This window comes from Carassius carassius, chromosome 37 (genome assembly GCF_963082965.1).
Source record: "Carassius carassius chromosome 37, fCarCar2.1, whole genome shotgun sequence".
In the NCBI taxonomy this organism is placed as follows: Eukaryota; Metazoa; Chordata; class Actinopteri; order Cypriniformes; family Cyprinidae; genus Carassius; species Carassius carassius.
In genome coordinates, this window is record NC_081791.1 from 24,044,419 (window position 1) to 24,070,531 (window position 26,113).

The 26,113-nt window shown below is 36.1% G+C and overlaps 3 protein-coding genes across 3 annotated transcripts; 1 reads left to right on the forward strand and 2 right to left on the reverse strand.

Moving 5' to 3' along the window:
- Positions 1-226: 226 nt before the first annotated feature.
- On the reverse strand, positions 227-2,551 carry camk2n1b (calcium/calmodulin-dependent protein kinase II inhibitor 1b). Its single transcript, XM_059528315.1, has 2 exons — positions 2,097-2,551; positions 227-1,311 (listed from the first exon to the last, which is right to left on the reverse strand). Exons 1-2 carry the CDS (start codon positions 2,263-2,265, stop codon positions 1,241-1,243), a joined length of 240 nt encoding a protein of 79 aa, XP_059384298.1. The 5' UTR covers positions 2,266-2,551; the 3' UTR covers positions 227-1,240.
- A 3,924-nt stretch (positions 2,552-6,475) lies between these two features.
- On the reverse strand, positions 6,476-9,074 carry LOC132117770 (mitochondrial ubiquitin ligase activator of NFKB 1-like). The gene is made up of 5 exons (XM_059527076.1): positions 9,014-9,074; positions 8,496-8,631; positions 8,328-8,415; positions 8,060-8,180; positions 6,476-7,394 (listed from the first exon to the last, which is right to left on the reverse strand). The coding sequence occupies exons 2-5, from the start codon at positions 8,613-8,615 to the stop codon at positions 6,665-6,667; spliced, it is 1,059 nt and encodes a 352-aa protein (XP_059383059.1). The 5' UTR covers positions 8,616-8,631; positions 9,014-9,074; the 3' UTR covers positions 6,476-6,664.
- Positions 9,075-22,793: 13,719 nt separating this feature from the next.
- Positions 22,794-25,318, forward strand: fam43b (family with sequence similarity 43 member B). Its single transcript, XM_059528316.1, has one exon. The coding sequence runs from the start codon at positions 23,417-23,419 to the stop codon at positions 24,359-24,361; it is 945 nt and encodes a 314-aa protein (XP_059384299.1). The 5' UTR covers positions 22,794-23,416; the 3' UTR covers positions 24,362-25,318.
- Positions 25,319-26,113: the final 795 nt, after the last annotated feature.

Below are 26,113 nucleotides of genomic sequence, written 5' to 3' on the forward strand. Positions count from 1 at the left end.
TTTTAAGAGACTGAAGCACATTTTTTTGGGTTAAGCAACTAAAATGCATTTCTCATTACTGAACCAACAACTAAGACTGTTACATTCGGACAGGCCTGTTTTAATAAGAAAGCATTTGTTTTAAAAAAGCTCCACCTTATAACTGAAGGAAGAGGAATTCAAGACCGCAGCTTCATCTTCAACAAAGGGAAGAAATTTCACATAGTGTACAGTGAGAGTGAGGGAGTTCTGTTATATAATCACATTTTATTGGTGATACATTTCATTGCAAATATAGCCCTGTTTAACAGTATAGAGAAGTGCAACATACACAATATTCAAGAGTCTGAGGTTTGTCTTTCAGAGCAACATTACTGTAAATATATTAATAATTCACTGCCACAGAAGGAGGCGTTTGTGGCTGTCTCATGCAAAAAAACAAAACAAAAGGCAGTTAAAAAAAGCCCTGAACCATAAATGAGAGGCAGGGCTGGAAAACTTCACATTACTCGAGTGAACAGAAACACAAGTCAACATATTTTGCTAAATCTTGGCACAGAAGTGATCAAAATCCATTTAGCTGAGAGTTGTGACAACCACGTTTGTCACAACTCAAATAAGCCTTTTTTTTCTTTCTCAGAAATAGCTCTTTGATATAAAAATAAGCTTTTGAACTCAGGCTAAGCAGGCAGTTTGCAGCAACATCAAAATATTACAATATGCAACATGATTGATTTAAAAAAGTAGCCTTTCCTTTCTCATCCTATAAAAAAACACCTTTGCTTATTCTGTCGTCTCGGCAAAAGAACAAAAAATGTATCCAAGAGATCATAATTAAGATATTTCAAGTGAAAAACACTTTCACTGTGCACAACAAGATATGGAGAAACCAAGTGCTCAGTCTCACAGCAAAATAAAGAACAAAAGTTGACAGATTTTGCTTGTGATATCAATGCATTCCTCTCACAATATAAACTGAATCTGGACCACTACAGACCAACTCCACATGTATTAAACAACGTAGGACTTGTGTGTCCAGTGTAGGATGTCACTTTATAAGAAGGGATATGAAACATGCCCTTAAAGAGAGAAAGCAGACAGACCCCCGCTTCCTCCATTTGGATGCCCGCAGCAGGGACGTTCTCCTCGCCTGCTGCCGCAGCGTGTAATTCAACCCATACCAAGAGGGACTGCAAAGTGCTTTCGATGCAGAATGCACAGAACCCACGATTTTCTGCAGTTTTAACAACGTCCTTGTGCGTTACACTCCCGCCGATGACTTTTCTGCTGTGTTGTTCAGGACTTCATCAATTCTGTCATCTTCTATGACAACTGAAAGAGAAATCACAAGGGGCACTGGGGTCAAACGTGAGGCACTTGAAGAAATGACAAGACTTCAGGACAAGAATTTGACAGTCAGGCTCTGAAGACTGCAAAAAATAAATCAAATAAATGTAAAAAAAAAAAACATATATATATAAAACAATGACATGCAATAATTCATTTATTTTAAATATACATTTTCTAATTCTAAGTCTGTTGCTTGGTATGGCCTGATAATACCGAATGGACTAACATTAAACATAATATTTCAACTTTAAACATTTTAAAAACTTTTAATTGGACTGCAAAACATTACATGGTGACAAGAACCCATAGCTTTATTTAAAAAAACAGTCTTGTGTTGCATGGATATATTTGTAGCAATCGCCAACAATACATTGTATCAAAATTATAGATTTTTCTTGTATGCCAAAAATCATTAGGATATTAAGTAAAGATCATGTTCCATGAAGATATTTTGTAAATTTCCTACTGTAGCTACATCAAAACTATAGAAAACTAAACAATTTGCCATGAGATGAAAACTCATGAACTCACAAGCAGGCAAAAGCAAACGCATCATGCTGACATCATCACGTGATGCCATACATTTGCATATTCAAGGAATCGGTGTCATATCAAAGGTAATAGTTAGAATAATGCATTCGTTCGACTCATTTATTAGGTATTTTTAGTTTGCTGAATATGACAACATTAATACATGTTTTAAGACTAGAAACCCGACTCCTAGTTTTATTTCACCAACGAAACAACGTAAGTAAGTGGTGTCCCACCTCTCTTGCTGCGTCCGATCTGCCCGAGTTTCGGAGCTCGTTTGTTCTGCCCAGAACTGAAGAAGTTACTGCTGTTGTTCTGCAGACGACAGGTGAGGGATATCTGCTCTTCATCTCCATCATCGCCATAATGAGAGATGTTCTCTTCGTAAGGCAGCACTTCTGACATGATCCCGGTCACAATAATCGATGAAGAGGAACGGGAAGAATCGATAACTAACGAGCGAGAACCTCACTGTCGCGATCAGATGCAGCTGTGTTTTACCTTCATACTACGGGAGAAACTTTCACTTTCCCTGTCGTTACTTACAGGCGATGCGCAGGAGTCACTCGGAAAAACTGATGTAGATGCAAAACAGGAGCGCGATGCGAAAACATACACACGGATCCTCAGAGAGAGCAGAGAGACGTCACTCCATCCCCCTCCTCCACCTCACTCTGCTGCCTGCGGCACCTGGGTGCTGGGGCTTAGTGGTTAAAGATATCCAAAAGGATGTGGGTTTGAATCCCACTGGGGTTGATTCGTGATTTACCATCACTAGCACCCAGAAACTTGTCGCATTCGTGTCTTTGCACATAGGTACTGTGGCTTAGTGGTGTAAGAAGGGTTTGACTTTCTAATACATTTAGGGTTGATTCATGCCTTGTCATCATTTTTCTTAACCATTTAGAACATGAATATGGGTGGCATGGGTTTATGTTGTGGGATCGAATCCCACAGTAGTTCACCCAAAAATTAAACAAATTGCTCACCTTCATGCAAGGCCAGGGCCATCTAAGATGAGTTTGTTTCCTTTTCAAAACAGATTTAGAGAAATTTATCGTTAGATCACTTGCTCACCAATGGGTCCTCTGCAGTGAATGGGTGCCGTCAGAATGAGAGTCCAAACGGCTAATGAAAACATCACAATAATCTAGAAAACAATATTATGGAACAAGGACTTGTATTTTAGCCACAACACATGCAGCTTTTCACTTCACAATATGTTAATTGATGGACTGGAGTGGTGTGGATTACTTTTGGATTACTGTGATGTTTTAATCAGCTGTTTGGACTCTGATTCTGACGGCACCCATTCACTGCAGAGGATCCATTGGTGAGCAAGTGATGTAATTCAAAATTTCTCCAGATCTGTTCCAATGAAGAAACATACTTGTCTTAGACTAGCCTGAGGTGGAATAATGTTTCATAATATTGTTACTTTTGAGGGAATTATTCCTTAAAATTCATAATCTAACCACAATTGTGCCTTTAAGCAAGACTCTTATAGACAGACAATGTAGCTACTGTGAAATACAAAAAAGTCTATGTGTTGACCAGAAGTTTAGCATAAAAATACAATGATTATGTTTTTACAGGATTAGGAATTAATATATTAATTGAGCTATTAAAATCTTAGCTATTAAAATTACTGCATTTTCCTTCCAAAACATTTTTACGTTTACAATAAAATTACAAATAAAATATATATTTTTATATACAGCTATACAGTTAACCAGTTGATGGTTTTACTGTAACATTTTTACGTCTTTAATAAAAAAAACTTGATTTCTTCTGTAACACTTTCATTAAGAACATTACCTACCATTATATAATACTAATGTTAATTCAAAGTCATATTCATAATAATATTCTGTTATTTTGTAGGCCTATATTATGATTCATGCATGTGCTTTCATTTATTGTATGTCTATAGACTACAATCTGGATTTAAATCATTAGTGGCTTATATGATTTCATCTGCAGCTTTAGTCAAGCTAGAGAGGTTTTGAAGATTTCTGGTGGTTTTAATAGTTTAAGGCATTATGTTGACGGTTATCTCAGTACTAACCAACCCATAGTGATCCTCCAAGATTAAAGGTGAAGACAGAAAGGTGTTTAGCTCCATCTATTGGTCAGATACAGTCGTACTCTTATTTTATGTGCAATCAATGCAAACTAAAGAAATGTGCATGTTCTTTAATTGTTTATGTTTCATAATATTGTTTGTAAAATATACAGTACATAGATAATATCAAAGCAATAGTTTTTAACTGCAATTTAGACAGTGGAGCACAAACCAGGTCTTGCTGTCTTGCACCATGTTGCCTACACCAGTCAAGCTGGCAAAATACATCATTTTGAAAAAACTATTTCCCAGATGTTCAAGCTGTCAAAAGTACAGTGGCAAGCCATATACAGTAGCAGCTACAAACAAGCAGAGCAGAAATAAGCAATTTACTACAAAGTTGGAACATCTTTAAAATGCAATTAAATAGCTATTCCTATATACAGTAGACCAGCAGCAATATTTACACTACTATTCAAAATGTAGGGGTCAGTATGATTTTCATTTTCCTTTCTGCTCTCATCCTCACCAAGGCTGCATTTATTTGATTCAGTAAGCAGTAATATTGTGAAATATTATTACAATTTAAAATTAGTGTTTTACTATCTGAATATATTTTAATTCCTGTGATGCAAAGTTACATTTTCAGCATTACATGATCCTTCAGAAATCATTCTTATACGCTGATTTGCTGCTCAAAAAACATGTATTATAATTATCCATGTTAAAAACAATTACTCTATAATAGCTTTTGGAAATGGCGATATATTTTTAAAATAAAAACTTGAAATATAATTAATTTGTAACATATATTTTTTTAAATCTAAATTTTTACTTTATTTTAATGCCTCCCTGCTGAATAAAATTTGTATTATTTAAAACCTTACTGACCCTAATCTTTTGAATGGTAGTTTCATTATGAACTAAATCACTATACTTTGAAATTATTTTATTTGCTATAACTGGTCCATTACATGAGAGTGAGATCACTGCTACTTTTCAGTGATGGCTTGTGTTTCGCATTGAAGGAAGTGAATGACTTCCTTGTGTGTGATTGTGGATTGAGGGTGACGGGAAAAAAATTAACTGCAAAACTGTGAAAAAAGTTAAGTAAGTAATAGGAAATATATATGTTTTTTTCTGGTTAATAAGTCAGGCACAACACAGTATTACACTTGTATGTATTACACATTTATATATTCATATCACAAACATGTAGTTAGTAACTGAAGACCATTTTACCATACAGGCTATTCATAATCATTAAATATAATATCAATACTTTTAAGTCATAATTTGATACATATTTAGAACATTTACCAGACGTCTGTTGTGTGATTCACCTTCTTCATTTTTTCAGTTGTCGACAAAAAAGCTGTTCAAGGGTTCTCTGACTTGCTGCAAAACATCTGGAGACCGTGTGGTACAGCTTTCAAGAAAATGTGCAGTTGTTGCGACGGCATTGGGTGAGAGATACTGTATTTGCTTCTTTTATCATCTAAAATGACTGATCTTTTTTTTCGTAAGGTAACACTTAGTATGTGCTCCCTTTCCATCCACATTGATGCATATCACCTGTGTGCCGCTGCTCCAATCCTCTCACTTAATTGTTTCCAGTGTACTTTAGTGATTAAAGATATGGTTACAAAACTGAAAGGTGGTAGGTTTGAACTCTTCAGAAAATGAGCTACCACCTTTATTGTGGCCCTTCAAGATTAATTAGGAAACATTTAGTTGATATATTTCTAAATATTAAGTAGTATAATTTTGGCTTTACAGACTTTTGTTACTTTGCAGACTTTTAAGACGTCACAATTTCCTTTCCAAATTAAGTATATATTTGTTATTCTTCTGGAAGAAAGAAATGTTGCTCTAACATTTACACAGCTGCTTCATTGAAATAAAGTATCAATTGTTTGCAAATTCATAATACATCACATGAGCTGATCCACTACAGAACAAAGGTTCTTTATTATTTTCAATCTGTTGTTATATTTTTGTAAATTATGCAAACTAATATAAAAACCATTTTCATATCGAAGAACAAAGAACAAAATGATTTGGTTGAACTTTCCCTGGCATTTAGAGATTCCCATTTAATAATTCCGATTAAATGAGTTTTAATGTATGAAAAAAAAAAAAAAACGCCCACAGTACTCTTACAAAAAAAAACGAATAAAAACAAACAAAATAAAATGAAAAATAAAAATAATGAAAGGGCACCACAAACCATCAAGTTAATGAGCAAATAAATATTTAACATTTTATTTTACATAAAGAAAATAAAGCGTATTTTAAGTTTTGCAACATATTCATCATGACTAAGTGTATTACTTTTCATAAATCATTCACTATTGAAATGCAAAAAATATTAACAATTATATTTAAATATTTATATTTTACTTGTAAATAATAAATGTAAAGCATAAAAAAATATATTTTAAATAATAAAGAAAGATAAGTAGGGCTTGTTTTAATTTTTTATTTAAGAAAATTGTCTTTTTTTATTTATTTTGGATGAAATAACAAAGGACATTTAATTTCAGTTCACACAGGCACGAGTGGGGAAAACAATTTCCAACAGTGTGAGCAATCAATAGAAAACAAACTGGGAGAATTTTTTTACTGCAGAGTATTTGCATAATATTTGTTGATATTACATGGCATGAAACGCTCTGCTCACACCCAAAATGCCTCATTTCAAAGTAATTGCATACTACGTATTTATAATCAGGCCTCTTAACTGTTATACAGAGGGACAATCCTGTCTATTGTAGCCCTGCAGATGGGACATTTCTTCGGTTCGGGCAGGGCCCTATAGCACTCCTCACAGGCACACACGTGACCACACTCCAGAAACACGCACGAGCGCTCACGGTTCAAGCATACCGTGCATGAAGTAGGAGAAAAATCCTCCTCAGCCAGATGGAGCTCCTGCAAGCGTTTGCTCTGCCACTTCCTGTACTCGTCCAGCAGGGTGCGCTCTTTCCTCCGCTCCTTTCGAAGTACATACTGCCGCCACAGCAGGTAGAATAGTGTGGCGCAGGCAGTCAAGCCAAACAGCACCGTCAAGAGCCTCCAGATCCGCAGGTGACCCTCTTGCTTGTTCAGGAGCGTGTCGTAGTCCAGCCGGCTGAGGAAATACCGCAGGCCCTGTTTAGGGGGTTGAAGACGAACCAGGTTGTTGTCCAGCACCAGCTCCCCTACCCCCGTCATGCTGGCACCCAGACGCAGCATTTCTTCTGTCTCCTGGATGCCCTGCGGGCGCTCGCCGCTGATGAAGTGGCTGACAACGTTGGTCAGAGACTGCTGGGAGGGATGAAAGTTCTCATAGGTGGTCTCCAGATCCAATTCGGCTGCGTCGAGTGGACGGACCACGCGCACCATTGTAGGAATGGTGGCATCATGTGGGGCGAGGTCAAAGGGCATGGTGTTGGTGCGTTGGTGGATGACCTTTTCACAATCATTCCTAAAAGAAAGATTAAATAAGGTATATACAGTTACTGCTAGTGAGCATTATATTTTTATTATAAAACCGCTGCATAGAGATACATAAAATGTGGTAAACATTAAATATTTAAATAAATGGGAAAGTCTAATAAAAATTAAATAAAGTGTTATATAAAATGTAAATGAAGAATTATTAAACTAAATATTATCATAAATATAATTTTATATTAAAACAAATATTTTAAGAATACTATCTAAACACACACACACACACACACACACACATATACATAAAACTTTTAATAAAGTATAAATATTTAAAATGAAATATTTTACACATTTTAAAATAAAGAATATTTAAAATATTATATTTATTTAAATATTAATTATATTTAAATATGTAAAGCACAATTTTAAAAGTATAATTATTGAAACTAAATATTTAGGAAATATTACTTTATATTAAAACAATAATGAATATTTAAATTATTACAATATTTAAATACAATTAAAAGTTCAAAGAATGTGTATATATTTTGTATATACACATATACACATATATATATATATATATATATATATATATATATATATATATATATATATGCATATATATGTAACTGATAATGTAATGGACAATACCCATAGTATAGTGTATAATTGATATACATTATAAACATGTACCATATATGTGTTGTTCGATTCCACACCATCTTCTTCTCTTTTAGGGTTAACCTCTCGATGACCCCTTTACAGTTGCCTACAAACTGACTGTTCAACGTCTCCTTCACTGAGCGCACAACACCTAAAGAAACAGCATGAATAAAAAATATTACAACATCTACACCAATTAAATCCCATATTTTCTCTCTAATTATTTTCCAGTGGATCATTATTGTATCTACATCAGCAAAGTGCATAACTTTATGACACTTTACTTTAGAAGCCATACCTTCAATAACTGCATAAGGAACACATTTTCCTGGAGCTTCATCGAGGATCACTTTGAGATCTGGATTTAATGGCATCCTCTTGGCTTCCTGTTAAACAACAGGCTTAAGTATGATCTAATTCTTCTAGTGATAGTGTTATTCAAAGAAATGCACCAGGATCTGGGTACCCTTAATCTGGCTACATGGATAGACTTCTTCTTGTATATGGTGTATAAGACAGCAGTCAGAGCCGAGCTAGTGGCCAGCAACACAATCTGTGCTGTAGAGGGTTTGCCACTGGTCTCCATTCTTCAGTCTGACCAGCTGATATGAAAACAATCTCACAATAATAATAGAAAAAAAAATAACTTCTCCAAGTTTGGTGTCAACAACATACCCACTCCTAGCTTATTAACAAGTCATTTTTCAAAAGGTTAAATATTTGTATTTACATTTTAAATACAGATTGTGTTGGAATTGTTTTGTTTCGTTTTCACAGATATTGTAGGTAACTAACAAAAACATATCAGCTGTAAATTAGCTTGGATGGCTAGCAATGCCTTCCGAAAACAACCAGCGCTCTTAAAACTTAAAACTTTTAGTTTTATATTTAAGTAAACTCACGACAATGGTAACTGAAATAATACTAATAGTGGTCAACAGGACAAACATGCACCGAATAAAAGTTAAAACATTTTTTGACTACCTTTACTAAAGCTGTGCTGCTGTACAACTCCCTGTCAACTCAAGCTCCTTCATAATAAAAGTCCTCGGCAGCGAACTGTCTCTGTTTCAGGCGTGCAGATAAAAGTATGTATTACAAAGATCAAGTGATCATGAAAGATTAGACCATGTTAGAACTGTATAATATATTTAGAAAATTAACCCGCATACACAGTGCTATTTTAATAGAGACCATAATAGAGAAAAATATAGAAACTTGTAAGTCCTGCTTTACTAGTTGTATTCAATGGGTTTTATTTTTTATTTTTTTATAAATCCCAGTGAATAAGTGCAGAAAATACCGAGTCCAACATACATGTAGGTAGGACTTTAATGTTATAGTTATGCTTTTAGTATTTTTACGTTTTTTTGTTTTGGATGTTTCATATAGAATTCAATTTCCTGGTTTTAAAATAGAAGACATTTTGTTATAAGAAGGCAAATCTAGTCTGAACAGTATAAGTCTGGTTCAAACATTTTTGGATTTGATTCCATCTCTGATCGTAGTTTTCTGGAAACTATCACTTTCTGCTTATTTAAAAGACAAGTCCGTTTGATCATTTTAAAACACTATTATTTTAAAATAGATGCCAGTTGTGGTGTTTATCAGTCGTGAACTACTCTGTATTTTTGAACAACTCTCTTGAATGAATGGCTCGAAGATTCACTCATTGCACACTTAATGGCATCTCCACCTCCAGGTATAATGATGGAACATGCTACTCATGCTAGTCATCGAAGTGAACTTTTTTTTGGTGTACAGACTCAAACAATACGAGTAACTGCAATAAATAAAAAAAATCCCGCTTGAATCATGCCGTCTTTCCTTGAAGTCGATTCACTGAGTGAAGTTGACACTCGATTCCAAACGTTTTCACATCAAAGAATCGATTATTTGTGGTAAAGTCCGAACGTTTACAGGCGAAGGCGCGAAAACAGGAAAAAGCTGCAACTTCCAGGAACTGCCGCAAACGGTAAAGATAAAGGTAAATTAAATTAACATTTCAGTAGTACAATAGCTTTGTAAGTATTTTGCAAGCTAAGTTATGTTAATACATTTCAGCCTGATAACTCAGTATTTAAGCTAAAACACTGAATGTTAGCCACCAGGGAATTTAATTAAGGTTAACTAACGTTAGTTAAAAGCTAGTTATGGACGGAGGGAAATATATGGAATGTGAGGAAATTTTTTTTTTTAACGAATGACATGGAAATGTTATAGTTTGTTGTTTAAGTTTTTATGTTCAGTAATAGTATGGATTTGTCTGTCTTTGGCTGTCGTGTTTAAATATTACATGTGTTTATTAGTGATATACTGTAGATGGCAGTGTCGAGTCATGCCGAGAGAAAGCCAAAGAACGATAGAATTAAAAGCTAATATTCAAGATCTCCTCATCAATGGGCCATTGCGTTATTGCAAATATGTATTTCAATACTATGAAAGAAACAGCATGACTGAAATATCATTAATAAATTGTAAGTCGTGAATTGCTAGCAACAGCATGAACGTCTGTCTGAATTTGCATGACAAATACTGACAGCCACAAAGATTCAGTACAAAACTATTCATCAGTTATATAATGAATGATCCATTCATAAAGAACTTTCAGTCTCATCTTCAGCAACACAAATGCACCATTCATTCATAAGCACAATAATTCACGAGATAAAAACAAGCAGTTTTTGTTGATGAAAAGCCTATTTGAGTATTAATACTCTTTAAACCAATGAAGATTAAACACAGGGTTTAAAACAGACTTGATGCATCTCATTTACCATAGTTATAAGCCAGATCATTTTAAACTGACAGTGCTTGGTGACTGATGAGCTCTGCACAGTGGAAATGGAAAACAAATGAGAAACATTTTTTTTTTTTGCTCCAGAATATCTTACAGTGAAAAAAATCTGGCACACTGATGGGATGATTTTTGTGCATCCCTTCTCTACAAAAGACAACCTCCTGTATATGATAACCGAAAAACATTGCATACAGTATACACTGTTAAAACTGTTACTTGGATCTAACTCAATAAAATTAAGACAACATTTTCCAACTACTTTTTGCAAGTTTAGTGAACTAACTGATATTTTGAGTAAGGACAACTTAATAATATGCATTTCAATGTATGCAAAAATTTGAAGTAGCATTTTCAGAAAAAGCCAATAAATTGAGTACAATCAATGTAAAAAATATCAGCATATTACACACACTAGACTTAATTAAAATAGGTAACATTTAAATGAAAAAATACTAGTTAATGTCTTCTGATTTATTAATTTTAACCAATTTGCCCTTTCTTGTTTTGGAAGTGTAAACTGCTTCAAATAATTAATTGCTTAGCTACTGTGTCAATTTCCAATATTTATTAATTGCCATATACAAACAGCAGCAATGAGCTGTACAGTGTAAACAACCAATAACATATGTATCAGCTTATAAAGTGCAGGTTAGTAGAACACCTTCACAGTATGGTTTTTTACTGTGTACATAATATTAAAACATTTCAATATCAAGTTAACAGGCACTTTTGTCAAAAGCCATATACAAACAGTAGCAATGAGCTGGACAGTATAAACTATCAAGAACATCTGTGTTCTTGCATTAAAGCATGACCTTAGCTTATAAACGGCTGGTTAGTAAAACACCTTAACAGTACAGTGTGTACATAACATTGAAACATTTAACACTAACATTACAGGTCACAATCATGAGCATCTGACCTCAACTTAAAAAGTGCAGCTTAGCATAATACCTTCACAGCGTGTGTGAATATTTTGAAACCTCTTTAGTTAAACATTTCACTGATCCCACTAACTGACCAGTTTTTAAAGTGCAGCTTCACAGCAGGGCTATTTTGTGTGTATAAAATATAAACTTTTTCACACCAGAAAGTATGACCTGCAGCACAGTATAACACATGACAAGAACAAACCATTAGAACATCCTGAAAAATTCAACATTATGTCCAGTGTATAATGATGTTGAACAGACAAAGAAAACAGCTGTTCACAAGTGCAGAGTGACAGTCATGTCTGAGTGCCTAGGCAAGGAGCTTGTTTTTCAGAGTCTTGAACTTGGGGCTTGGTTTTGGGCGCAGTGTGTCAAGTCCCACGAAAAGTCTTTGAAACACCTCAAATGTTTTGGAAACCTTGGATGGATACTCAAGATTAAGTGCATATGTCAACCCAAGCAGCAAGCAGCATGCTTTGGCCAGATTTCCAAGATTGGTAAGGACTGGTATTCCCTCAATGATGATTCCTACTGCATCTGGCTCACGGCAGACATAGATGCTCATATTCTTCATTTTCAGGTCCTCATGAACAGTGGTCTCTGGAGCCCCCTTTGAGATAAAAAATAAAGTATTTAAGACAAACAATCTCATTTTTTGATGAAAAACAAATACTCCACCACTACCTGCCAAATGCTGGTTCAGTCAGTTCACATTAACAGTCAGCACAATTTAAACTTGTTCACCAGACTGACCCAAACCTGCTTTGAAACAATACTTACAAAGTAATCAGAGACGAGCTCTTGTCCACTCTCTCCCATATACTCAAAGAGGCATCTCAGAGTGACATCTCTCTTCTTCACTGCAGTGGCACTTGGGTCCTAGTTAATAGAACAATAATGAATAAATTATTTTTTGTTGGTAAATTCACTGCAACCATGTAATGCCATCATTACCCTAGGTCTGTAATAGTTTTTCTTTTTTATTTATTATAATATATTAATAGTAATAACACTTGAGACAGTTTTTCTTCTAATTAGTCTAATTAACAAACAAAAAAGCAAGATAACTGAAAAACAAACTACTGAATTGATTAATATTGTATCTTTTAACTTAGTAACTACTTTTGACCCACCTGTATCAGTTCCATGATCAAGTTTTTGATGCGTTGACCAGTTGCTCCTCCCTTGGCACTAAAGAGCTCTAGGAGCTTTGGGGTGTGCTTGTCCAGCTGTGACATAAACGTTGCTTCCAGGGGAACTGCAGTACATCTTCGGAACTCCTCGTTTACCTGTAGGACAGCAAATGTTTGACTTTAAAGATAAGCAACATCTGAACTTTATGCAAAGCAAAAAAGTGAGTACTATCTCATGTCAAAGTCACAATTTCCAAAAAGTTCTCAGAAGTGAGTAGTGTCAGGAAAAACCGAATGCTAAGTCACTTACCTGGAATGGTTCAAAGAGGGCAGGCCATCTTTCCTTAAATTCTGCCACATCAGGAGACTTCCTGTCTTCTCCAGCTGTATGTTCTGGCCATCATATCATTTGTGCTTCTGACAGAGTCCTTTGTCTGACGGGCAGCAATTAAGTCAAGTCTCAGATTCTCAAGGGTGTCATCCGTTTCACCATGTGGGTGTGAGGGCAAGTAATTCACCTCTGCCCTCTTTGGTTTCTTGACATTTTTAGCAGCTCTTCGCTGATCATTTGACTTGTTTCTCAGTGAGAGTTTGAAGTTACAAACACCTCTGAAACATTAAACTGTAACACACAAAGACAACATTACTTATAAAACGCACACACACGTAGATTTATACAGTATGTGGCTCAAGTTAAGAGCTGTTTGAGATAGAGCACATTTGAATTTGGCGGTCGCAGATGTTTGTAGGAAACAGAGCGGTGCTTTTGCAGATTGCACAACACAAACACGTTAATTAGAGTAAAATCAAACTTTTAAAAATACAAAGAATTACTTACATGGGGTACGTGAAGTATAAATGATCCGGCTCCGTGAAAAACCTTGTTCAAATAAACTGATGGAACAGACGAGCGTGAAGGACTTGCCCGGGCTTGTTCTTCCGTTGCTCCAGGTGGGCGGGTCGTGTCTTTTTACGTCTGGTATAAACTTTTAAAATGAGTTTTGTAAAATCAATTTATGTTGTAGTCCAATGAAATTAATTTTATTATAGAAAATATTAAGTTACGAAAATATTCACACTTTTTACTTATTGATAACTCAAAAAAACAAAGAAAGAAAAATAAATTAATTTATTGGAATAAATATAGTTTTTAAAATGAAGTCATATGGTCAATAGCACTGAACGACTTTTTAGAGTGTATTACGTTTTTACAAAGTAATATTACATTTTCTAAAACAAAGTATGTTGAGACCTAAAGCGGCAGTAATTTGTTTGGTAGTCAGGTGTAAGATATGTCAATATATTGATTAATTGAATTATACGTTTTATAGATTAACTGAATTATACGGTACGTTCTGTAGGCTTCATATTTTGTCAGTTGTTTAAACGTATTCAGGATTTAACTGGATTTTGGGTTTGGGTTTTAGAGCAAACTTTAACCAGAATGCTTAAGGAACATCAACAAAGTGCTGCTGTGCAAGAACTGTAAATATTTCATTAGAGTAGCGGTCCGCAATAAATCTCACGAGTTTGTCAGGCCAATCAGAACTTTAATAAGTTCCTCAAAAGCATGAGTAATTCAGTTAATCAAGATAAGGTTGTTTGCCTGCCAAAAAGTGATGTGCTGTTCCGTGATGGCTGGCTAATGCGAACATCAAGCACAAGCCAGAAACACGAGAGAGATATGCCCTTTCCACATCAACAGCTGACTCACCGGAGGACGAGTGCCGCCCAGGGCCTCGGTTTTTACATAACTCACCTTGTTGAGAGAACGAGCAAACTATTAGTGTTGTGTAGTGTGCTGTTCCTTAGCCCTCAAGACACTCATGCAAGAGACACAGTGCCCACTCAAGCATAGACTGGAGAAAGTGTAGACAGATGGATGGGTGGGCAACAAACAGAAAGTGCTGGATACCAGATGTGTCTGTTTTAGTGCTGTAGAGCACAACGATGAAGGTGTGCAGGGATACATGTACTGAACGCCTACTGAACATGGACTTTTCCAGATGGATTGTACAGTATTTACATGAAACCAACATTTGGATGGGTTCTTGTGATTTTTGGGAACTCCATAATGCTCCATGATGTGTGGCCTTTTTTGAGGGTTCTCTGTTTAATTTGATGGTAACAATGGGCAGATTAATTTAATGGGAACACCAATGTTTTATCATCTTAATTACAATTCTCCGGACTGACAGATCATTTCCGTCTCAGCTTAGTTTTTTTTTTTTTTTTAAGTTGATGGCTCACAGGAGGATGATAATTCATCTTTTAGACTGAATAGAACGGAGTATCTGTTAAGCTTTCATGCACATTGCCAATGCAAGTTAGGGCATATGGATGATTGATTTCCACTGCAAATCTGTTTACTGAAAAAGGGTTTGTGGAAAGTGACCAAAAAGCAATTAAATCTGATGTGTTTGTTCTTTTCAAAAGTTTGGAGTCAATATATATATATAATAATTTATTTATTTATTTATTTATTTTTTGGAAGAAATGGATCATTTTATTTACCAAGGATAATCAAAAGTGACAGTAAAGACATAAAAAGTTACTAAATATTTCTATTTCAAATAACTGAAAGAAAAAATATAAATTTCTAACTGTCTGTTCACCAAAGAATCCTGAATCGTGGTTTCCACAAAGATATTAAGCAGAACAACTGTTTTCAACATTGATAATAATTAGAAAAGCTTCCTAAGCAGCATATCAGAATGATTTCTGAAGGATCATGTGACACTGAAGACTGGAGTAATGATGCTTTGCCATCGCAGAAATAACCCACATTTCAAAAATATAATCAAATAGAAAACAGTTCTTTTAAATTATAAAAATATTTAACAATATTACAATTTTTTACTGTATTTTTGATCAAAGAAATGCAGCCTTGGTGAGCATAAAATGCATGAAAAAATCTTAACAACCCCAAACATTTGAAGTGTAGTGCAGATTTTTGACTGAAACACATTCCAAAATAATTGGATTTTGAACCTTACATTCCAAACTGTTTCAATCAATAACAAAATAAAATGTAATAAAATAAACCGTATCATTCAGTCTTGGACTGTGGCACAAAATCCCTGCTCTACTAGTAAATGGTTATTTATCAAAATACATGTTTGTGCCGTCTGGTTCTGTTGCTTAGAAAATGTGAGCGTGGGAGTTCAAAATCCCACACTAAAGAATAGAATATAAAATATCAGCACGGTAATGTCTGAGGCATCATGACTGAGTTGAAATTAGAAGTCAGATCAAATTAAATGTCAAAAGACAGCGAAGAGTAGACATGAGAGATCATTGCAGAGCTCATTGCTAATCTTTATGCGTTTTTTTGTCTTTAGAGGAAAACCAATCTTGAATCTTCATTTCCTGAAGGATCGGAGCAGTCTCCATCATCTGTACTGAAATTTTTGCCATTTATCGTGACCCGTGACGTGATTGAGCCACCTCAAAGGATTACCAGACAAAGGCATCAGGTGAATAATGATTCATCCTGGAACTGGTCTGCATCACTAATTTCAGCTTTCTACAAACTTCGGCAGAGTGCCTCATTTGCATTCGTAGCCTTACATAATGAATATGCAAAAAAGGCTGAATCAGGCCAACTACTTGGACATCTCATGTCATAATATGCAGTGCTGCTTAATGTTTGTTTCCCATTTAATTTCAAATGTACTGCTGATGGAGAGGAAGTTAGGGGGTAGAAATTATGCTGCATTATTCATCATCAAAACATAGCTTTATTCAGGGAAACAATGCATTAAGATTTAGAAATAGGGAGAAACACAGAAACCCTCTGTTAGACCACATCAGCAAACCATCCATAAATTAATAAAATCAAAAACTTAAGCAGGTTGCTTAGTTTGGGCCACTCAACCTATTTTAAAACAAACACATAAATGCATAACATATATGTGTGTTTGTGTGTGTGTGTATGTGCACACTCATTTAGTACGTTTAAAGGAAAAAACTATAAATAAAAAAAATCTGAATATATAGTTAGAAGTCTGAATATATAGAATTAAATCAGAATTATAAATCTGAATTCATAGATTCAAATCTGAATATATAAATGTAAACCAGAATATGTAGTTAGGAGTCTGAATAAATATAAGGAAATCAGTATATTTATAAATCTGACTAGATAAGTGTAAATTCTGAATATATAGATGTAAATCTGAAAATATAGTCATAAGTGTGAATATATGAATGTAAGTTGGAATATGTAGTTATAAATCTGAATATATAAATGTAAATTGTAATATGTAGGTGTAGATTTCAATGTATAAATGTAAATTATACATATCTAAAAGTAAATCATCAATATATAATTATAATTCTGAAAATATAAATTTAAATATATTTACAAAAATATCTTAAAAATAAATAAAATGTGTGTGTGTGTGTATGTGTGTGTGTGATCAATAATACTTATTCATTTGGTGGTATTATTGCTCATGTTGTTCTTCTAGGTTGTTTTTTGTGTCATAACAGACTGTTTTTCTTGTTTATTTACAAAGTAGCCTTGTAATATGTGGGAAAATGTATAATGATATCTCTTACATAACAGCTCTTATCCATTTCATAGTGCAACGGCAGTACCTAGAGGAGAAAAGAACAAGTGAATCACCTCTTTAGTGGTAAATGATACAGCCCTCTGCGGCTGCTTTATATTCGTGCTGGATGTGAGTGTTTAGTTGCAGGTAGTGCTCGGCTCTTGGCACTGACTCCAGCGTCTGCCGGAGAGAGTGTTCACTCTTATCAGGCCAGCTCATTCTTTACAGCGAGCAGTCCACACACCTTGTGTTTGGCCATAAATCACACATCTATGAGATCGACCCTTTTCCCCTCCGTTCTGCCTAAACCCTTCATGACGCTGTATTGGCTTATTAAGGACAGCGGAAGCTGATTTGATTAGATGGCTGCTGTCCGTAGGGAGCTGTAGAACAAAAACCACTCGTCAGTTTAGTGTCCAGCAGAAACTAAATGAGGAGTCAGTGTTTGTTTGTGCTGCCATGAGTCTTGTGGATGGGTGCCAGGGCGTGTTCTGAGGGGTTGCTAGTGTGTTGCTAAGTACAGTAGATCGTAATCAGTCGTTATTGGATATTTATTTGTATGCATTCTTATTTTTGATGTTCTTAGATTGCTTATCATCATCCAACGTTATTATGATGCCTAAGTTCAGTTGTAACATTTTATTAATTGTTTAATTTGTTCAAATGATTTAATTATCATGTTGGCTGGAAGTTTGATATCAGTTTATCCCTATTTTTCAGCATTAATTAAAATGATTAATTGTATTTTTTTATATATTGATTATTATTTATCAGTCACAGCATGAAAATTGTCTATTTAAGCATTATAGTGATGGGAATTTTAATGTTGGTTTATTGCTTTTCAGCATTAAAAGCATTTTTTTTTTTTTTTTTTTAGTGATCAGTCACAGCATTACCATTAACTATTGATGTAATTATCATTTTGAAATTTTCATTATGGCGCATCCCTATTGCTAAGGCTTTTTTTCCATGTATAACATATAAAATTATTTATTTATTTAATTATTTTATTTTCATTGCAATGAAAACTAATATTGGTCCAAATTCCAATATTGGTGCATTCCTTTTACTGAGGCCTTTTTTTAGGTTATTATTTTTATTCTTTCGATCTATTTTAATATATGCCAGGCAAGTGATAGTTTAGAAATCATTTGCGGAATCATTCATGTGTGCTCCATGAATGTTGTTGGATGAGTTATGAGTTTAATACTTAAGGTTAAAGATTTGAACCTGATCATGAACCTCTAACTGTACCTATGAGCAATAGCAATAGTGATGATTGTCTTAGAAAGCACCATTAAGACAAAGAAACAGAAGAAAATGGTTTATAAAGAGCAACTATATTGCTGTTCAGTATCACCACGTGGAAAGGACATGTGAGAAAATGGCTCGTGATAAACGACGTCCTGCAGAAGATCCGAAAAAAAAGTTACCATGTTTCAGTGCTCACAGAATAAAACTGTGGTGTATTCAGCACATTTCTCTCGGCTCCAATCACGAGGGCGGCGGCGCAATAATGCCTGTGTGCGATTTTCCTCCGTTGGCTCAGATGAAGAAGTCTAATGAGTGCTGGAGACAAATGTTCCTCCTCGTTTCTCTGTGAAATGGATGCCTGCATCACTCCAGAGGGGTGCTGTTAATTGTCAGGCACAGCACAAACGGTCCCAATTCTCTAAAGAAATTAAACGGGATAAAACACTGAGTTGCATTTAACCCTACTGTACTTTAAGAGAAGCCTGCAATGGTTCATCTGGGAAATCTAATTGCACTTTTATTTATTGGTAAATAATTTATGGGTCATGTGCTCCATGTAGACAAATAGAATACACACACACACACACACACACACACACACACACACACACACACATATATATATAGCCTATATATGATGTGATTCTGATTCACTCTAATCCTTTTTTTGATTCAAATCCAGTTCATTTTGGAATATTTCAGATAATGTTTTTTTTTCCCCCTAACATATGAAATAAATAATTTCTCTGCTAATAAAGTAAATGATACAGGGACCGTGTTTCAGACTGATATGAACTGGCGGTAAGCGGTATTTTTTTATTAAAACAATTAAAAGAACCAGTAAAAATTTAAAAAAAAACTGCCTAATGAGTATCATTAATCTTGGGAATCTGGCTTCACAATGTCAATATATTGTTTTGGGCGAACAAAGTATTTAATAAAGAATATGTGTTTTTTATTACCATTAATGAGTGATTTTTAAATGATATTTGGAAAAATAATTTAAACATTTTTAATTAAATAAATATTCCCAAATAATGTTACAATGCCCAAAATAGTCCTTAAAAATTTTAATATCTAAATATAATTTAATAATTTCTTTCTTTTAATTTTGAGGTTAAATATGACCCTGAACGTAGTCTTTACTCTTTATAAAGTTGAAACGTCTGTCCATTTGCTTCAGACCAGACACAAGTCTGTCTGTCCGAAAGTCTTGTAGTTACATAAGCCTGTTGAATTACAGCCCACTCTTGTAAATCACAGTTAAAGTCTTAATTTCTTCCAGATCTCCTTTTTCCTCATTAGTAGAAGTCACACAGTTTATTAATTCCCTCACTCCCTCCTCTTTCATATGCAGATGAGGTGCTATTCTGCCACACAGAAGGCTTTAATAATGCATTCACTTGAATCGGGGAGCTGGTGTCCCATTTTCTGTTACTGCACAGAATGTGTGATCCTTGACAGCTTGAACAAATGCTCTTCCTTTCATACAGTCTGATCAGAAAATGATTTGGAAATAGACTAAATTGTGACTGATATGGAATTTCATTAAAACATGGCCTGGAGTCGATCCTCTTGCAGATGTTTCCCAATTTCATTCATCAGTTCGGTGCTTGTGCAGTTACTAACGCCTGAGTCATATATGTCAGTGTGAACCATGCACATCAATCCTCGTGAAGACAGGGCAAGCTCCGGCCCTGTCCGCTCAGAGTCAGATTTCAAGTTGTCATTTTCATGTTCTGTAAATTACAGCCCTGCTTTATATCGTCCCTTTAGGTCGATGCACTGGATACGTTACTGCAAGATTCCACTCTTGCGTTCTGTCAAAAATCATAAAGGCAGCCGCAAGTATTACACGGCTTCATCCCTGTCCACTCTAGGAAACCAATAGCTTTCGCTTTTCATACTCCTCACGTAATGGACTGAAACAAGTGACATAGCCTTAAGGCCTTCTCTGGAGATATAGGCGACAGCTCCCTTTAAAGTCTAAAAATAGACATAAAAGTTGGTTGTTGCTTGTGCCACTGGGTTTGTCATAGGGAGCTGTGTGAATTCAGGGTCAGCCTTTGAGGGAAAAATGTGAGGACAGGAAACTTTGCCATTTGTGGTAAGGGCATGTGAGGACTCAGGCTTTAATGGAAGGTTTACCAAGTGCCACTTTTAACTCAAGGTTAATGTTATCTTAGGATGTGTCTTAATACATTTTTCCTAGGTGTCCTGTACATTTGTTTGCAGAGACTGCTGTGGCATTATTTAAATAAAAGATTCACTGTGGTTCATAATAAATATGATCTGGTAAACATGCTCCTAAAGAGCATATAAATCCCATTAGCATATTACCTTTACCTTTGAGGTAAATTGGGTTTCTTCTTCTGAAATATATTACAGAAAAATATGGAAAATGTAGAGAAGTGTTTGCCATTGGTAGACACATTTTTTTTCTCTTAAAGTTAAACCAACAACCGCACCTTAAATTTTCTGCAGCTACACAAAGCACATGAATATTTAATGAGGCTAGCATTGAGGCAGTTTATGATTAGTTGTGTATTGCTTAACTTACTGTTACATTCCAGCACTTGTGTAGCTTATGAGTCTCACGAAAAAGGTTTTCTTTCACTACAAATCAAAGGTAAGAAATAAATGAAATAAAGATAATAAATAAACTACTAATGAAGTCAATAATATAACAAATAATTTTTTTTTAACTGTTGTTATTTTTTAAATATATAAATTAATTTATTTATTTACAGTAATAGCAATATAATGTGACCTGGATATGTTCTGACAAGCTGGGCAAAACATGTGCAAAATATGATTGTGGTTTTGCGCAGCTGGTCAGTGAACAATGGCTCTGAGTAGTAAATGCTGCTCCACGTGAAAGCACGCATGTGTCGAGATTTACCGCTGATTACAGAACCGGCTTAAATAGTGCTGATATTTATTGTGCATCACGACACTTTTCATATTTCTCAATTTATTTTATATTCCATAAAGGAAAGTAAGTCATACAGGTTTGGAATAACATGAGGGTGAGGAAATCTTATCAGGTTTTTTTGGGGGGGGGGACTATTCCTTTAACACGGTTTAAAAACTCCCTTGAATAAACCCAGGATTTAAGTGTGATGAAGCATGAGTAGTTCAGTGGTTAAGAATAGTCAGCAGCTAAGCAGTTAACCACTTCAAGATGTCCTTTATATGTTCCACCTTTTTTCTGTGAATGACTAACACAAAAATCAACACACAAATCCCCTGTGTGCAATAACAGCTCTGTAATGACTGATTGGGAATAGGAACCAATCCATCAAACACAGAAGTAATCTCAGAGTGACAGCAGCAGTTCCACTCCTCTGCGCAGTCTATCGGATTGATGGAAATGCTTCTCGATGTAATGCATAACTGCTGACCTGCCCTAACAGAACGGTTCGTCCAATACACTTCAACCCAATGAGATCCTGAGACACAGAGACTGTGGGGAACGTTGAAAATGCTCATCAGCTGCAAGCCATCTAACATATAATTAAATAATATTAATGCTGTAAGCTGGTTTCGGTAGGAAAGAAACATTTATTGACATGTTTCATTATGTAAAGACCATTAATTACTACTTTATAGTTTGTTATAGGAGTATTTCACCCCAAAATAACAGTTATGCCATCATTTACATGTTCTTAACCCTTAGATAGAACAAAATAGAAATTAATGCATGTACTGGTACAGTAGCGTTTTTTCCCATACAACTATAAATTAATAGGGCCTGGAGCTTTCAAGCATCAGTAAGCAATCAAAAGCACTATAAAAGTGGTCCATATGATCTGTATGCCATAAGTCTTCTGAAACCATATGGTAGCTTTGTGTGAGAAACCTTGCATAATTTGCACAGTATTCAAAATTCAAGCTTTTGTGCTTCATTAAGGAAACAAATAATATAGGTTTGGAAAGATATGAGGGTAAGTACCCTAATTTTCATTTTTGGAACAACTGTTAATTTAAGGAAACTCTTACTGAAAGATTTGATCTTTTTTCAAATAACTTGAATAGTTACAAAAAAAATTCTAAAGAAAAATAAGATGTATTTAAGTTCTTATTTGTCTTGAAAGGTAGTGAAATTATAGCTGATTAGAAAGTGATTCATCCTTTCAACTGTGAACACGTTCAAATGTCATGAAGCAAATGTCTCTTCAGTCGTTTTAGGATCTGCAGCCTACGCACTTGCTCACTGGACATTTAATAACCACGTTAACGTGCTTGTTCTAGCACCTTCTTTCATTTGCAGCCGTTACGTAAAGTCCTTTCCTGGAGTTTTTCCAGAGGCTGAATGAAATATATTAGAGCTGGGAGTTGTGATGGTATACATCGATGGTAGAAATGACTCCCAGCATGTCAAAGCATTCTCATAGGGCACACTGACACGAGGATGAACCCTCTTCTTTTGCCTCAGGGTCAGAGTCTGCACAACAGACCATCAGGTGAGACAGTGAGGGGTTTGAAGGAGTTAAATGAGGACCGCTGAGGCTCCAAGCCCAGCGCTGATCAGCACTCAGTGATGCAGGAGGAGGAGGAAGAGGAAGGAGGAGCGAGCAGAGCAGCTGAGCCTTTCTGCTTTCAGTCTCTTGTCAGCGAATGCCAGAGCAGTTTCCTTTTCTGTGCTTCTCTGAAAAACACACATACCAGAACACTCTTCATTGCTGAATCCTTTCCTCTCCACCCTGATCATGCTGCGCTGGAAAAGGAGCAAGTTTGTGCTGGTGGAAAATGAGTCCAAAAGCAAGCCAAAAAGTCTTGGAGCTGGACTGACTTATCATTCTCTGCTTTCGACTTTGCTCCACTCCTGTCCGGACCTCGTTCCTGACTGCCCGTTTCACTGGCTGGGAAGTGTTTTTCACAGCAAACGCCAGAAAGTGGAGCTCAACAAAGAGGAACCCACCTACAACGTGCGTTACCTGGGAAGCGTGGTCACCATCATGGCTAAAGGTGAAGATTGCACGCAGGATGCAGTGGCTAAGATTTGGACTCGCAGCAGCTATGGCGAACAGAGCGCCAAGATGAAGCTCACAGTCGGGCCGCACGGCATCCGCATGGGGGTGGATAAAGGCGGCAAAAAGAAGCCCGTCCACCATTATTCGCTCAACCGTATCACATACTGCACCGCTGATCCCTTCCGTCCAAAGATCTTTGCGTGGATTTACAGGCATCAGGTGAAGAATAAAGCGGTGGTTCTACGATGCCATGCCGTTCTGTTGGCGAAGGCAGAAAAGGCCAGAGCATTGGCACTTAGCCTGTACCAAAACTCAACGTCAGCATTTACAGAGTTCAAGCGACTAAAGCGGCAATCCGACTTCCGCCATTGCCAGCAGCAGCTGTTGGGTGAGGACATTGTGCCTCTTATGCCTCTTCGGAGACTTCTGAACGGCAAGTGCCACTACCAGCCACCTGCAGAAAAGCCTGGAAGCGCCACACGGCTCTCCTCAATTACTGAGGAAGAGGAGGAGGATGAGGATGGACAGAGGGATGGTGAATCCTTCAACACGAAAAACACAGGCACTCTCAGTCCTTCTTCTCCTCCAGAGAGAGATCTGGGGAAGATCGTAAATCGACTGGATGAGGTTTCGATTACCAGCTGGGATGAAGCACAGATGACTATCAGCACTCTGGTGTGACGTCAGATGGATACAAATTAGTGTCCTCACCACTGAGCCTCTGTCCTGTCGCCTTTCCCGCCAACCCACTCTTGTCTGGTACGTCCATTGATGCACCGTGAAACAGCTCTCCGAAACCCGGGATAAGGTCCGTTGGCAGCCACAAGGAAGCGTTACACGAGCTGCATGGAGAAGAAGAGCCAGAAGAAGCACAATATAAGGAAGACCACAGGTACACCAATCATCCAGAGTTGGTCAAGAGCGTACACCGAAAAGCCTTTATCTACCCCTGACGTCGAGTAAAGCCTAAACCACACATCCAAAGATGATAAAGCATTCATCTCGTACTCACGGCACAGAGTGATTTTGTGAGTTTGTGCCATGAGATTTAGACTGATGAACTATGACAAGGAACCGTAAAATGTGACTTTTTGTATGCCCAGATGGTTCATAACTGTCCCCCGGTGACCTCTTTCAACTGGCTCAACTTCAGTGAGATGCGGTTAAAGCCGTTTTATTGGCATTGGGAGAAGCACTAATGAATTAAACCATAACTTAGGAATCGAGCCATTGACTTGACATGTTTACTGCTACCATTCGTCATAGCTCTGATAATCAGTAATGCATAACAAGTGGAGGCATCATCTGTGACGTCTGAGATGAGCCTTTTAAAACATTTATAAAAGGTATCTGTTTTACACTGTGATTTGTCTGGGACCAAATGACAGCAATGTATATTGTATTTATACAAATTGTAATTCATGCTGAATATGTGTTGGTGTAATGTAGTCATAAAAACTCATTTCTATGCTGTTCACATGAAGATCGTAGCTCCCATCTGTCAACTCTGGCATGTGTTTTTGTAATTTCAGCACATCGTATTAATCCTCTGGAAACTGATTGGGGGAAATGGTGATTTTTCTACTACTTTCATCTTTTTCTGCACAATGGGACACTGTCAGTGTGAAAAATTGCCAAATGTTGTATAATAAAATGTCTGCTTATATTAATTATTAATTTTTGGAGCCCCAGCTTTCCATTTGTTTCATCCCGGGATGAGTTCATTTGAAAATGCAGACTGCTGATTTAAAGGCTTTATTTTAAAAGATCACAATTCCTAGCTTAAAAAACACTTAATTCAAAAAGGAAAAAAATATCTATTGACAGCCTGTGAGTGGGCTGTGAAAGGAACTGATTTCATCTGAAGGGCATTTAGCTTTTCCATCAGTGAGGCTATTAATCAGCAGATTGAATTGTACAGGAAGTGAGCATAAAACACCTGGGCGGGCAGCACAGAGCTTTCAGTTTGACATGAAATCAGCCAGAAGAGCCTTCAACAGCCTCTCAGCGCATAGCTGATTACAACGGACAAAAGGACAAATGCATAAAAGCACGCAATGCCGTAAGATCTGCGTCAAATTCACCCCAACAAGATCTCCTTTCTGAAGTGCTGTTGAAATGGTTTCATTAGTGGTGCTTACTAGGACAGACATCACTATTGCTATTGCTTATACTTGGGGTTAGGCAATGGATTTAATCGTCCCATGCCGTTTTCGAGCTATGTGGATGATTTAAATTTGTGAGTTGTGCTTTTTAGTTTTCCAAGTGATCAGATCATCTGCAATTTTACAAAAAAAAAAGGTGTGGCACCACTTGCTACTGTGTACATAAAATGTGCAAATGCAGTTTGTTTGTGCTGTAACTATTTTTAAATATATATATATTGTCCCTCAAATATTGTGGGATTCTTTAGGTGACTTGTTTATTCTAAAA